General features: G+C 55.1%; 1 protein-coding gene across 10 annotated transcripts; it reads left to right on the top strand.

Annotated features, from left to right (window-relative positions):
- Nucleotides 1-140: 140 nt before the first annotated feature.
- On the top strand, nt 141-15,634 carry LOC122390543 (transmembrane protein 68-like). 10 transcript variants are annotated; one of them, XM_043383604.1, is made up of 8 exons: nt 141-186; nt 6,286-6,366; nt 8,441-8,576; nt 10,285-10,379; nt 11,932-12,096; nt 12,800-12,990; nt 14,080-14,283; nt 14,529-15,634. In XM_043383604.1, the coding sequence occupies exons 2-8, from the start codon at nt 6,294-6,296 to the stop codon at nt 14,637-14,639; spliced, it is 975 nt and encodes a 324-aa protein (XP_043239539.1). In that variant the 5' UTR covers nt 141-186; nt 6,286-6,293; the 3' UTR covers nt 14,640-15,634. The 10 variants fall into 10 exon arrangements, 9 of the variants coding, with proteins under 9 accessions (XP_043239539.1, XP_043239536.1, XP_043239534.1 ...); XM_043383601.1 differs by lacking the exon at nt 141-186 and adding an exon at nt 440-783; XM_043383599.1 differs by lacking the exon at nt 141-186 and adding an exon at nt 2,652-5,584.
- Nucleotides 15,635-15,650: the final 16 nt, after the last annotated feature.

Raw genomic sequence — 15,650 nt, 5'->3', positions numbered from 1 at the left:
AACTCTGCTTTGACAAGCTCCACGCCTCCATTCGATCGTCCCTGCGAGGGTAGGGGGGCGAGGCCTCAGGATTTGTGCCCAACAGGGAAATGTTATGGAAAGATTGCCATATGACATTTGGCAGCATTTACGATTCTGGCGCAACGAAGACTTGCGGTTGTCAATATTTTTGCCCCTTAGGAGAAGGTAGGGTTAAAGGGACCCTCCCACCTTCAAAAAAGTTAATGAATTGGCATGAAAGTGATGTCGCTCGGTTCAGAAAGAGCAAAAACGAATATCTACCAAATTTCATCAAAAAATATTCACCGGTTTTCAAGATATTAGACTTTTACTTTTGTTTACTTTTTGGGATCTCCGCTGTTCCTAGCGACTTTATTTGAAAGTGCGGCATTTGTTGCGCGCAAAGCAGCATATACCGGACGTGCCTCGCGAGCTCCTGCGGCGTTGCTGGGTATTGCTCTTCTCTTGCTCATCCCCATCCTCAAGCATTTCCACCGGCCACCCTCACAAACAGGACACAATTTTTTTACATAGTTCATTGCGTGAAAAACAATGACTTTGCAACATTCACCACCACCAAAAAAGAAACACTTAACTCAACCACTAGGGTCGTCGGCGTCTGCGGTATCTGGGGCTGCGGCGCAATTGTCGTCGGTTGATAACACGGGAAGTATGGCGAGTTTGCAATCCACGCAGCCGATTTGTGAGGTTGATATTGCCACGGATATTGCAAGTGGTGGTGTGCCCGAGAGTGAGGGAACCTCATCGGCGCAGGAGGAAGTGGTGAGTTGTGCTGGGGAAAAAGGTAGGGACATAAAGCGCCTGGACAGTGATGTCTACAAACCATGGGGTTCACGTTCCAGATCCAACAGCGGGACATGCAGTAACGGGGAAGATGGAGATGCTACATGCAAGGGTGGACCGGGTAAAATGACATGTGGAGAAGAGGTCAAAGATGGGGGCCCGGGCGTGCAATGTGATGTATGCTTGGGCTGGTTTCATCCGGAGTGTCAATCGATTCCCAAGGCAGCACATTCCGCGTTGAAGAGGTTCAAAATCCTTTCTTGGATCTGCGCTGCATGTAAGCAATCGTTCGTTAAAGGAGGAGTGCAGAAGGGTTCGGAGCAGGCAAGTGCGAGTAAGATTGCACACCTAGAAACAAAGGTCGAACACCTTGAGGTTGTCATCAAAGAGTCTCTCCAGGAGATACATGCATCAATGGTTAGGCATGCCGAAACAGCCAGTGCCCAGTCAAAACACGTCGAGCAGGCAATCCAGGCAGTAGAACTCCAAGAGAACACATATGCGCAGGACGTAAAAGGTACTTGTAATGACATGGTCAAGCAGGTTGCAGCTCGGATAGATGCAATCCAGCTCCCAACTACACCACTGACACAGGACACCAATAATGACATGCTCTCTCGACTTACCATCGCAGTACAGTCAATCCAGTCAATGATTGAGGATCATGCAAAGTTACTAGTTGAGTCCAAAAAGACTCTTGAAACTGTGGCACAGGAACAGGGTCAACAGAGGGCCACCTTTGCAGAGGTCGTAAAGAGACAAGAGGGAAGGACCCTGCAAATCTCTGGCGGGGCTGGGGGTCAAGATCAAGATCCAGTCCCACAGACTCATACTGACTACAGACAGATCATGAGGTTAGAACTCAAAGAGATGGAGGAGAGGAAAAAGAGGGTATCATCTTTGGTAGTACGAGGTTTGCGTGTTGGATCGGCTGGTGAGGCAGCCACAAAGTTTGGGGAGGTAATCTATGCTCTCACTGGGGAGCGCACAACCTGGACTGAGGTGTGCCGAATCAGGACCGACACAGATCTGTTCAGGGGAAATGTCCGCGACAATCGCATGAGGAGGCTGATCCTGGAAAAAGCAAAAACTCTGAAGGACTCTCAGTACTCACACATTTTCATTAAGCGTGATCTTACCTTCCTCCAGAGACAGGAGCTGAGGGCCAGATACCCTCCTCGTTCTCCACGTCCGGGGCCCATTGCTCCTCGGTACCAGGAGACAGTTCCTAAGCAGGTGATGTCTCGCTTGGGGACATCACCTGTTCCAGCCACGGCCGACCCCTCGCATGCAGCTTGTGCAGCGCCGGGCGCCGACCAGGGGAACCGTGTTGATGGGCAAAGGTTCCCCCTTCCAGAACGCGAGGGAAACTGATTTGGAAAGGTGAAGCTCCGCGGACATATACAGTACAAATAGCATGTTGCAATGTGAATGGCTTAAGCAGTAAGGTCGGACTACTGCCAGACTTTCTTATTGATCCATTTCAGACCGATCTTTTACTGATAACTGAAACCCATCTTACACCACTAGTATCGGATGCCACTATAGCTATCCCTGGTTATTTGCTTTTCCGTAATGACTCAGGAAGCACGCCTAAGCATGGAGTGTGCATGTATGTCCGAGAATCTTTCAAGGTTGACCAGGTAGATTCCTCCCAAGACAACTGTCTTTTGCTGAGACTAGCAGATTGTGATATCTATGTATATGTGGTGTACAGGCCCCCTTCTAACTCTCACGCTCAGAATCAGATTCTGGCAGACTTTATTCTCCACAGTTGTGCAGACAAGGAGGTTGTCATACTTGGGGATTTCAACCTGCCTTCCATCACATGGTCCCCAACACATTCTGAAACCACACATTCAGCAGTCGAGAGAATGTTTATTGACACATTTAACACAATAGGTCTCACACAATGGATATTTGAGAGCACCTTTCCAAGATCAGGCAACATACTCGATCTGTTGTTAACTTCTGAGGTGGATAGGTTAGGAGCGGTTCAAGTCCACGCGCCTCCACCAGGCTGTGATCATTGTAGCATCCACTGTGATTATGTCTTTGATGTAGACAGAGAGGCAGCCTTGAAGGGCCACTGCAGAGTGCTGTGGCATCGTGGCCACTATGGAGCGATCAATGCGGAGCTGGAGGGCATTGACTGGGGAACAGAATTCTCACAGCTTTCCTCGCACGAAGCATTCACAAAATTGCTGTCCATCATGAACCCACTCATAGACCGACACGTTCCAAGAAGGATGCACGACACTAGACCAATGAAACCCCCCTGGAAGTCAAACCCTCCATCGTCTTTGAAGCGCCTGCGTAGGGAAGCATGGCAAGCTTACAAGGATATCAGATCCATGCTTGGCAGAAAGTCGCCTGAGACGTGCTTGGCACTGAAAACATTTCTCGAGACCAACAATAACATACGATCCTACGCTCATAGGTCCCAGATAGAGTACGAAAGGTCACTGATAGCAAGATCCAAAGCAAATCCGAAACTTCTTCACTCTTACATGAGACATAAAAAGCAATTCCGCTCCTCCGTGGGTCCACTGCGCATGGACCCAAACACCATTTCTGATGATCCGGGGGAAATGGCAGACTGTCTTCTTCGTGCTTTTGCTGACATTCACACTGCTGCGGTGCCGGAGGAGCCGGCTCCTCATCAGCGTTGCGAGGCCGCACTTAGCGAGATCGAGTTCGGCCCCTCTGACGTACGCACACTGCTCACCGGTCTAGATCCAAACTCAGCCATGGGACTGGACGGGCTGCACCCAAGACTGTTGAGGTCTTGTGCCAATACCCTCACCAGTCCCTTGTATATTATCTTCCGTCGGTCCCTTCTAGAGGGGAAGCTTCCTCGAGCCTGGAAGTCATCACTGATTGTGCCTATCTTTAAGAAAGGTTCCCGTCACGACCCTCAGAACTACAGGCCGGTTGCACTGACGTCAGTTGCTTGTAAGAGTCTTGAGAGATTGATCTTCCGTGGACTTTATGATTACTTCTGCGAAAATGCGATTCTCTCTGAGGAACAGTTTGGTTTCCGTCCAGGTCGCTCCACGGAGGACCAGCTGATTCTCACTTATGATGAAATCACTAGCGCGCTTGACTGTGGCCATCCTGTCGACCTCATCATGTTCGATTTCTCGAAAGCATTCGACGTGGTTTGTCATGCCGTCCTCCTCGAGAAGCTAAGACAGATCGGTGTGCAGGGAAGGCTTCTTGACTGGCTGTATGATTTCTTGGTGGGAAGAGAAATGCAAGTGCTGGTTAAAGACACGACAAGCAAGCCAACAGAGGTGCTGAGTGGTGTACCACAGGGCTCCGTTCTAGGACCGATTTTGTTCCTATTGTACATAAATAACATCGCTTCAACTTTGACGAGTAGCTACAAGATATTCGCGGATGATTTGAAAGTGTATATGAAGATGGACAGAGAAGCCCCTCTGACTACAGCGGAAGATCTCCAGAGGGACATCGACCTACTGTACGACACAGCCACATCGTGGGGGCTGGCGCTTAACCTACGAAAGTGCGCTGTGCTTCATTTTCGGCGCCGATATCACGCCCAGTCCATCATTTCATACACATTGAATGGCACCGAAATACCGCACGTTTCGGCCTACACTGATCTGGGCGTCGCCGTGGATGACAGTTTAAAATTCCACGAGCACTGTGCCCTTGCTGCGAGAAAGGCTGGGGGCGTTGTCCATAACTTTCTTAGATCTACTCGCTGCCGATCACCTGACTTCATGATGTTCATTTGGAAGACACACATACGGCCCATTATTGAGTACGCTTCATCTGTGTGGAACAGTGGATATGTTCAAGATCTCAAGAAGTTAGAGAAAATCCAGAGACTATGGACGCGTAACACTCTGGGCCTCAAAGATACGTGCTATGGTGACAGGCTCAAAACACTTGATCTTTTTTCTGTGCAGGGTCGCCTTCTTCGTGCTGATATTTTGAAGTGCTGGAAAATATTTCATGGACACTGTCACATCTCGCCGGAGGATTTGTGGAGTCTGGAAGTAAATGGAAGAACACGTGGTCACAGACACAAGATCAAGGTCATCCGCGCGCATGTTGACGCGAGGTCCAGATACTTCACACACAGAGTCGTCAAAGAATGGAATAGCCTCCCGGGGTGGCTAGTGCAAGAAACCTCCCTGCAGAAATTCAAAGGAGGACTCGCAGAGGTGTTGGGCGCGAAACTTTACGATTACTCAGTCTAATGTTGCTACGTTATATGACAGATTACGATCGGTATAATGTCAAACCATTGGATCCCCCCCCCCTCCATGGTATGCGCCCCGTTCTTAACAAGCAAGGACAGGGTCAGATGCGCCATGGAGCTCCAATCGGTCATTCACCACTTGCCTCCTGATTTCTGCATTCCCACCATGCCTGGCCTTCCTTCACATGTCATTCACCCATTTGGTTTGCGGGTGAGACAGCATTTGCGTTACACTTCACAGCCGTTTCTCTCTCTTTCTTTCTTTCTTTGTGGAGCATTAGCACCAACTACGAGTCGAGTTTTGTCGACTTGTGTCGACTTGCACCAACTACGAGTCGAGTTTGTCGACTTGTTGTCGAGTTTCCACAACAATTCACACGCAGACGCACAACACCAGTTCCCTGACTCAAGGCCCACCCACTGGCCCCAGCTTGTGTCCAACTATATTCTTTGGAATTGGCGCGTCTCTGAACGACTTGGGTTTCCCTCCTTCTCACTCCTCTCCTAAGAGCAAGGCTGAGGAAACCCAACAGGTGAGTTAAACAGGTGAGTTAAACCACCGCGTGCTACAAAACGTTTTAGTCAAACATTTAACGGACGTTCGAAAGCCTGATGACGTCATCAGATTCCCGTAATGGTTAAGAGATAGGGACCACGCTGGTCCCACCCTGCAAGTAAAGGGAAGAAATTTCTTGAACACCATAAAGCTGCGGGGGTTGCGACCAGGATAAATGGTGGTTTCTGAGCCTGGCCGCAAACTTGGCTATCTCAACTCAAAACTAATGTTAAGGTGGGAGGGTCCCTTTAATTAATGTTGCTAATTTTATAAGTGTTTTTGTTGTTTTTGTCTGAAAAATTGTTGAAATAAGCTTCAATGTTTCCTTTCTTACTGTGCCTTGGGCTTTCTGACTTTATTTCGTAATACTCCCTTGTGGGCTTTGTGTCAAACTCGAATATCCGCCTTTCGTCGGTGCGCGAGTTTGAGTTGAATACTTAGATTATTAAATACACCTAGATTATTAAAAACATCTAAGGTTTTAGAGGGAGATCTCCGACTGATCACTATAAGGTAGCCTTTAGAGGTATTTTCCACATATTACAGAACACTTCACGCAAGTATGAGTATTTCAGAGCATCACAGAAATCGAAAATCTTTGTCACTTGCGATGAAACTTATCCTCACGACACTTTGATCTACCTTTATACATTTATTGATATCGCACAATTTGGTTTGTATTCTTTCACAGCTCATTCCATGATGGGTCCCGTACCTGCTGCTATCCAGGAACGACTGCAGAATTTGACAGATTATGTAAAGCCCATTCTTGGTAAGTACCTTTCTAGGTATTTGAACATCATTAGACGATGTACACAACTTTTGGCTAATATTTGTATGCATCACTTCATTTTCTTTTTCAGTAACATTTGTATATGGACTTCCATGGTATAGTAGGTATGCCTTCATTTTCTCACTTTGGTTTTCGTGCTAAATGTTCTCCGACCGCCGTCTACATATGATCGAAAGGATCATTGATCTTATATGTTTGGCTGACAACTTCTACAAATATTCGGCACTTGACCGCCGTTTTGTTCAGTGCGAAAATTGCCACCCACATAGATCACCCTGCAGTCTATAAACGATGATTAGCTGGTGATCTAAATGGTGCGACAGTGAAATGATGTTTTTGCTGCATTTTCCCTTCGATACTGGTTTATAACACAGTCTGCATCCTGAGAAGGAACCTCTTGCCACCATGTCATTTTTTGTTTGTTTTTGTTTGAAAACATAGATCATGGCTAGAAAGGGACATTTTGGGTTCTGTAAGAAAACGAGATGGTCCTGACCTATGTTACACCGGATTTACACGTACCTACTCAAGTTTGACTCGTCCGATGTTCCTCATGAGAAGACAGTGATATAGCGCTATACATTTAGTGGTCTCTACTAATTTGCTTAGAAAAGAACTTCAAAGATGTCAGTAACGAACTCCCGGATTTGGTTGTTACTCGAACGGTGTTACGAAGAAGAAGCCCATGTCCCGTCCCTTCTGACCCTGTTCTATGTGGACTGTCAAATAACCGCTGACCAGGTCGGTCGCTGGGGGGTCGGCGCTGATCGAGCGGTGGCCGTCGATCGTCCGCCGACCGCCGCGCTGTCAGCTACATCGCCCTGATGTCAGCGCTCCTCGTCTGCTGACAGCGGCCGCACCGCGTTTTTACGCGCTCCGCTCACGGGCTGGGATGCGTGATCAGCTCGACCCTACTGTTACCTTTGCTTTGTGGCCTCCTATTTTATGTAAATCAGTGTTTCGACTTGATCTGTTTCGTGTGTCCGCTCCCCGGTATATGTCCGCCCTTACGAGTGCAGCGCACACTCAGACTGCGTATATACGACCCTCCCCCCCCCGCGGACCGTGTCACTGACTCACCGCTCCGTGTGTCACCGGCGTCCAATGGCTCACACCTGTGTCCTGCGCGCCCCGGCTCTGTTTTTTCCGCCGAGCGATCAGCTGTTCTCTCTGCGCACCTCCGCCGTGGCCCCGCGGGCACAATGCGCCGTTCACCCCCCCCCCCTCCCCCGTCCCCTCAGAGTACTGCCGCGCTCCCCAGCTGGGCGGGATAGGCTGAACCGTCCTGTATCCGACTGCAGTGGCTGGTTGTCCCCTCCCTCTCCCCCTCCTCAACGGCGCGGGGGCGGGGGGAGGGGGTAGACCGACCCACCCTGCATCAGCCGACACAGCGCGCTGGTTGTCCCGCGCCGGCTCACCCTCCAGCAGTATGCCCACCTGGCCGGCGGCCTTGTACCCAGTGTGGGCACGAGGATGCACGGTGATCGGTCACGCGTCGCGCTGCTGTTGGAGGGGGGGGGGGAGAGGGGGTACGGAGACTGTGCCGCGCCTGTTTGTTTGTGCCCCGGCCGCTGCTAGATGTCGCTGGTGTGCCGCCGTTCTCAGCGGTGACCGATTAGTGTCCGGGGAGACACCGGCCGCCCAGTCAGTCAGCGGGGCGCTGGCGGCGGCGGCGGGGCGGCGCTCTCTGGTTCCTCGCACCCCGCGGCGACTACAGACTCGCAGTCCCGTGAGACCACCTCCGGCCTGACCGGTCACAGGACTTCCAGCACCATCGCTGCCGGTCCTTTCCCGGCGGGCCGTCCCCGCGTCTGTCCTCGCACCGTGCTGTGTCCCGGCCGGTGTACCGGCCGTCTCCCGGCGGGCCGCAGCTGCACCGTGCCCGGTCCCGCGCGGCACAGTCGCTCTCCCCGTATCCCCGGCCCCGTCACCATGTCGCAGCGTCCGAGCAGCTCGGGGCTGCGGCCGGTCGGCGGCGCCACCCTGGACCTGCTGGCCGAGGCGGCCGCCCACTGCGTGCTGAGCGTGACGGTGGTGCAGCGTCTGCTTCCAGCCGGCTACCTGGACCTGGAGTACGCGTGGTGGCAGGTCTGGCTGCTGTGGCCCGTCATCGCGCTGCTCGTCATCCCCGCCTCGCTGCTGGCCTCCCTCTTCCTGTCGGCCTTCTTCGTGGAGTGCTACCGACACTGGTGAGTGGGCGAGGGGCGGCCGGACGCCGACTTCCCCACAGGGGATACGGGCCAGAGCCTAGCCTCCAATATGGAAAATACGGGAGAGCCTGGCTGCTTGTATGATACGGGAGCACCTCCCTCATTCTCCTAGCATTTTAGACAATTACAGCATTCACAATTGTGAATTGTTATGCTATCATGCACAAGGCACGCGTGATGCCCGGAGGTAGTTATGTTTGTCTTATGATTACGTATTGTATGCCTTATGTGCACACTGCACATACTGCTGGACTACTCGTAAACCCGAACACAGGTGCTGGTGCAACAGGTGCTGTCCACCTCTACTGATCAGCGCCGTGGGATCGTTTCCGCTTGTGTTGCCGCTTAGCCGGTCGGTTTTCTACCTGTCGCATTTACCGGTAGTAGGTAACCTGTTATATCTAGTCCCGTGTTTCAGCTTCATTCATGAGATATCGGCTTTCAATTTCCCGCTTGCATTCTACATAAATGGTCGAATTTTGTCAAATTTAGTGTCACCAGGCCCCGTATCCCTGGATGTATACTGTATGTGTATGGGTTGTTGTCGGGCCACTGTTCTCTACCCTTCTGCTGTTTCATAGTGGCTGATTCTACGGCGCTACGCTGCTGCCCGTCCTGCCGGATGACCGTTTACCCACCGCAGGTATATGACGCTTATCACGGTCGGCCATATCAGTAGTGCTTAATCCCACACTGTAAAGCTGTCGGACTCTCGAGACTGTGGATTGGTCCTTTGCTATCGGCGTCTGTGAAGACCACCCTCCTTCCTGTTAATGGGAGCTTTATAATGCGAACCGATACGCTATCGGTATCGGTCTGGTGGATGCGGCACGTTTTTGGGGCACGTGACCCGTCCCGGGGATCGTTACTATGGACCAACTATTGCCAGCTATGAGCTGAGGTGGCCCCGTGTCCCGGCCGGCGCGGCGATCAGCTGGGGTGGGGCTGATTTTCACGGCGGCCTTTGAACTCCCACACTGACATGACGCCGATAGTACGCACGTGCGTACCTGGCGGGGCCCTGACCTATTGTCCCAGTCGGCGCATCAGCCGCCGGACGTCTGACTCGGGCCCCTGGTGTGTACAGCGTATGGTTTATGGCCGGGTCATGCACGGTCTCCGTGACCAGCGATAACACATGTATCAAATGTATGGGCGGGGGAGGGGCGACTTCTGGTAACCCAACGGCTATACGTCTTCTGTTTATATGTGGAGTCTATGAACTGACGCAAGATGAGTTTTTGCCTGTCCTGTTACCTAGCGTGCTCAAACAAGAACTGTACCTACTTGTACTGCCGCTCAGAACCCGTCCTGCGATTTCTCCTTCCCCGTGTTTTAGCTGAGGCGCCTCGGCCCATCTGAAGTCAGTTACACCTCTCCTGTGTATCTGTTGCAGGCACGGTCTGCGGGCCGCGTATGAACAGAGTATATGGGACGGCGCGTTACACCTCTCCTGTGTATCTGTTGCAGGCACGGTCTGCGGGCCGCGTGCGAGCAGAGTATCTGGGACGGCGCGTTACACCTGTGTATCTGTTGCAGGCACGGTCTGCGGGCCGCGTACGAGCAGAGTATCTGGGACGGCGCGTTACACCTCTGCTGTGTATCTGTTGCAGGCACGGTCTGCGGGCGGCGTACGAACAGAGTATCTGGGACGGCGCGTTACACCTCTCCTGTGTATCTGTTGCAGGCACGGTCTGCGGGCGGCGTACGAGCAGAGTATATGGGACGGCGCGCGCTACACAGTCTGCGTCTGCTGGAAGGTGCACGGCAGGATATGGCACGGTGAGTCCTGGCTGCGTCCGCTGGGTACTGGTGAAAGCAGCAAGTCAGGTGCCGACAAGGCGGTCTTCCCGTCAGCGCTAGTCGCTAACCACTCGAAGTTTTGTCAGATTTCCCCGGTCCTTCGTCATACCGTAGGAGGTGGCACATCATTTCTTGCTTTTATTTCTTGCTTTCTTACATTGCCCTTGGTTAGGAATCGAATACACTGAGTCCCTAGCAGTTCAATGAATTTGCTCAAAGTAATGCCCAATTGATGTGCCAATCGGTCTATTGGAACGCTAGTTTCCGTTCTAAAACAAAGCCAGCCCCGGGCAGCGGCGCTAACCGTTCGCCAGTACCAGAGAAGTGCTCGCAAAAAGGCGTGTCTGCGGGCGGCGGTCGGGCCGAGGGAGCGTGCTCAGCACTCCTCGCCCTGGTAACGGGGCGGACCTCACAGCGCCCTGCCGACTCGGGCCTCTGGTGCATGCCGACACAAACGCTGACGACGTATATCGGCTCTGTTTATTATTATTGACTGATGGTCACTGGGCAATGTCGAACATGCCGGGTCCTGTAAATTTGTCGGACGCTGCATAGTAACGGTATCCTATATTTCTTCCACTGCCGGAGTTTTCAGTATCGCTTCGAAACTTTTTCCTCATCCCAGGACGGTAGTACGACATGAGTGTTTCGGGACGTGAACTGAGCACGACTTAAAGCCGGGGGGGGGGGGGAGTGACCTCAGAGGTCGTCGACGGGAGCGGGGTGGTGTGAACTAGTCCTTTGTGGCCTCGTGTCGTCTTCAGATTGGTGGCGTCTGGCAGCTAACGAATGTGTTTCGGGAAGGGCTGATGCAACCATGGCTCGGCTCGGACATGGAGCTGAATATTGATGTCGTTTGTGGCACGACCTGCTCACAGTCCGTGGTCCCCTACCGACCAATTTATCGCCCTACGGCTCCCAGTCACTGCGAGCTCCCATGGGCTGTCGCTTTTATCTGTATTCGTCCGGGGTGCCGTCTCCCAGCAACACCCACATCTCCCCGTCTGCCCACTAACCGCTCCCCTCCCCGTCTGCCATTGACCGCCCCCTCCCCGTCTGCCACTGACCGCCCCCCCCCCTCCCCGTCTCTCACAGACCGCCCCCTCCCCGTCTGCCACTGACCGCCCCCCTCCCCGACTGCCACTGACCGCCCCCCTCCCCGACTGCCACTGACCGCTCCCCCTCCCCGTCTGCCACAGACCGCACCCCCTCCCCGTCGGCCACTGACCGCTCCCCCTCCCCGACCCCGACTGCCACTAACCGCCCCGTCCCCGTCTGCCACTGACCGTACCGTCTGCCACTGACCACCCCCTCCCCGTCTGCCACTGACCACCCCCTCCCCGTCTGCCACTGACCGTACCGTCTGCCACTGACCGCCCCCTCCCCGACTGCCACTGACCGCCCCCCTCCCCGACTGCCACTGACCGCTCCCCCTCCCCGTCTGCCACTGACCGCCCCCTCCCCGTCTGCCACTGACCGCTCCCCTCCCCGTCTGCCACTGACGGCTCCCCCTCCCCGTCTGCCCGCCCAGGGTACGAGGTGAGCGGCCTGGAGAACCTGCCGTCGGGCCCGGCCATCATCGTGTTCTACCACGGCGCCATCCCGATCGACCACTACTACCTGCTCTCGGAGGTGCTCACCAGCAGCGGCCGGCTCATCAAGACGGTCGGCGACCGCTTCCTCTACAGGATACCAGGTCAGTTGCCGAGCGGGCCAGTGTGACAGACACGGTCGGCCACTGCTGCCTGTAGTGTACACAGTACAGGATATTACCCGGTCAGTCGCCGAGCGGGGCGGGGTGGAAATTCTGACCTGACCGGTCGAGCTGAGACGCGGGTGGGGGTCTCAAAGTTTGAGCGTCGAATGGAATGCTGTACGTTTGCAGCCCACATTATAATGTGCTTTATCCGGTCCTAACGTTAAAGTGGGTGGGTCTCGCGCTGTCAGCTGACTCTCTGAGAGGCCAGCAATACCAGCATCCTCCGTCGTCCGGACGCGGCGGCGGTGGCGGCTCTCGGTACCAAATGTAGATGACCGGCGCGGGACGCCGCTGCCGGGGCTCTGATCACGCGCCGGGCTCGTGGCCGCCAGCACGGTACGGTCACGATGGGAGCACGGGGCGGCGATCCAATCCCGAACCGCGCCGGACACACTGCTCACCCCGCTGCCGCTGATCAGCCGAATACAGCCGCATGCATAATGCAAGGATCTGCGGAGTGAACCGTGCCGCGCTGGATGGTTGTTATCCATGGCGGCCGCGTGTATCCCATTTCGCACGTTATGCTCATTTCCATGCAGCCAACCAGCATCCGTGTCTGCCGCCTTGCTACAGGCTGGAGCCCACCTCCCGCCTGTTGTCCCGGGACAGTACGTAACCCGCGCCCGCTGTGCTCCTGCAGGCTGGAAGCAGCTGATGAGCGTGTTCTGCGTGATCCCTGGCGGCCAGGCCAACTGTCTGGCGGCGCTGCAGCGCGGCGATCTGCTGGCCATCTCGCCGGGCGGCGTGCGCGAGGCCTTCTTCGGCCAGGGCTACCGACTCGTCTGGAAGGACCGCGTCGGCTTCGCCAAGGTGGCCGTCGAGGCCAGAGTGGTGAGTACGGCCGCGCCGCGAACGACCCGCCGTCCGCGGCGGCGGCGCTCCGCTGACTGGGCGCCTCCAGGCCGTGCGTCAGCAGGCTGTCACTGATGAGCTAACGTTGAACTGTTGTACTGACGTTTAACGGATAAATTACTGGTATTGAAGCGGTGTTTAACAGAATGGGCTATGTTCAACAGTTTACTGGTCAGACTCAGGCCAGCAAATAGGAGCGTTTTCAATGCTGTCTGAGCCGTGCGGACGTGGGTTTCGTTCTCCTTAGACATGCCCTCCTGCTTCAGCGTTTGAAATTCCGCTAACGGCTCTGCCCAGCTGCCGATAACAGGACGGGTATCGAGTTTGTGCTGCGTCTTACCGTACTTGTCGAGCATGATCTCAGTGTCGGCGTGAATCACTGTCCTGTGTTCGAGTGGTACCGTCAGTACTGCCCCGGGCTTGGCTTCTGTTAATGGACGGATAGATCAGCCGGGCAGAAACCGTGGTTCTGATAGCTCAAATTCAGACCTAGAGCAAAGTGAGAGCATTACAAAATAATGCTCTTGACGTACCTAGTTACAATTTACATGAGTCAATTCATATGCCTATCTGTGAAAACCAACGCATTATATGTGATTAGTGATTTTCAGGTAGTTCTTTTTTACGAGAATCGTGCCTATTCGCTTACTGTGGGCAATACCATTCAAACTGTCTGTGTGTCTGCTTACTAATAAGCGCGCTCCCAGTTTGACGTTACGCGCTCCCTTCGCTTCCCTGTCGTTGGGGCGTTTTGTCTACCGTTCGGAGAGTCGGGTTCTGGACCACGCTGCTGATTGAGTAAAATGGAGAGGGATTCACATACCAGTCTCATTCTGTTACTGCTAGCGCGGTACTTAGTTCTGTCATTGATCCATACGAGAGTTGTTCCACCAACCAGTGCCAGGGGCCACCTCTTCTCCTGTTTGCCCTGACCCCCCCCCCCCGATCCATCCCTCCCCTCCCCCGGCGCCCCGCTCCAGCCCTCCCTCCCCCGGCGGCCCGCTGCAGCCCGCCCGCCGCCCTACCCTCCCCCATGCCGCTGCCCTGACGGCCGCCTTTCGGCCGCAGCCGATCGTGCCCATGTTCACGATGAACGTGCGCGAGTCGTACCGCTCGTTCGTGGTGGGCCGCCGCTTCTGGACCTGGCTGTACGAGCGCACGCGGCTGCCGCTCGTACCCATCTACGGCGGATTCCCGGTGAAGATGCGGACCTACCTGGGCCGGCCCATCCACCACGAGGAGGGCACCACGCCCGAGCAGCTGGCGCTCAAGGTGAGGGAGGAGAGGACTGATTGGCTGGGAAGGAATCGCTGGACAGGAGACAGCTGACTGCCACAAGGCCAGCTGTGCTAACCACTGTGTCCCACGTATTCTGATCCCCGTGCCCGGCCTCTGCTGGCCCTGTGCACCCCCCCCCCCCCCTGACTTCCCCAGTGTCCGGCCGGCGGCCATTGAATCCACTGTGCGCGCCCCCGTCCCTCGGCTGCCACTGACTCCTCTGTGTCCCCCCTATCCAGGTCCAGGTGGAGATTAACCGTCTGATCGAGGAGCACCAGAAGCTGCCCGGCAACATCCTGCGCGGAGTCCTGGAGAGGATCATCGAGTGGCCAAAGTCCAAGGCCTCGTAGCGCGGCGGGGCGGACCGGGACGCGCGGCCCGCCCCAGCTGCAGCAGGACCGCCGTCCGGCGGACCAGTGCGGTAGGGTCTGAGCGTCCCCGGACGTACCGGGCCCGGGAGTATGTACCACGCGGTGCCTTAGTGACGGGGCGCCCCGTGCAATACTGTAATCGTGCGCCCCGTGTCCGCGCGGAGGTGGCCTGTAAGTTACGAGCTTCTGCGGAGATTAGCGCGGAGCAGCCGGCCAAAGAGCGCAGCTGTTGGAGCGTCGGGAGGCGCCGCCCGGCGGAGATGCGATGTGAACTGTGTTACATATCAGTAGTGGGACCGCGCAGACGGGACGCGTCGGTCGGCCGCGCTTATGCAATAGGGGCGGGTCCCTGCCGTCCCCCGTACCGTGTCTACTGTAGAACCCGCAGTATAACCCTCGCCGTACGCGGACACCGGACCCGGCCAACCGATCTCAGCCGACCCAGCCCCGCCCAGCGGCCATTTACACACCTCGAGGGGCGCGGCCTGTACCGGGGCCCGCCCAGCGGCCATTTACACGTCACCTCTAGGGGCGCGGCCTGTCCAGGGGTCCGCCATGTTCTGTACACACCTAGGAGCGGGGCCTGCCCGTGGTCCGCCATGTTCTGTACACCCCTAGGAGCAGGGCCTGTCACGGGGCCTGCCATGTTCTGTACACCCCGTTGCGGCGTATTCGCCGAGTCGGGCGGTGTTTTTTTAGTATTGTCCGTGTAATGGGTGACGGCGTGTATAACGCGGCTGCAGTTGACGCCTATATCCCGTGTGTGACCGCCTGTACCGTTTTGTGAATTATGTGTGAGAGTGTTCCTCAGTCATTCCCCAGTGTTCCGGAGCAGCGGGGCTGCCACAGGGTCGGTGCTATGAGGGCCAGAGTGGCCCATAGGAGGTGTGTCACGCTGGCACACGTGACGGTGTATGCAGTGTTGGTGTCTTGGAGGCGAGCCCCTGGCTGTCTGAAATACATATACGACATGATGAGTGGTCTGCGCGG

The sequence above is a fragment of the Amphibalanus amphitrite genome, unplaced genomic scaffold, assembly GCF_019059575.1.
Source record: "Amphibalanus amphitrite isolate SeventyFive unplaced genomic scaffold, NRLGWU_Aamphi_draft 000400F_arrow, whole genome shotgun sequence".
Taxonomy (NCBI): domain Eukaryota; kingdom Metazoa; phylum Arthropoda; class Thecostraca; order Balanomorpha; family Balanidae; genus Amphibalanus; species Amphibalanus amphitrite.
The sequence above is the reverse complement of the archived record's forward strand: the minus strand, read 5'-3'. Positions and strand labels throughout refer to the sequence as shown.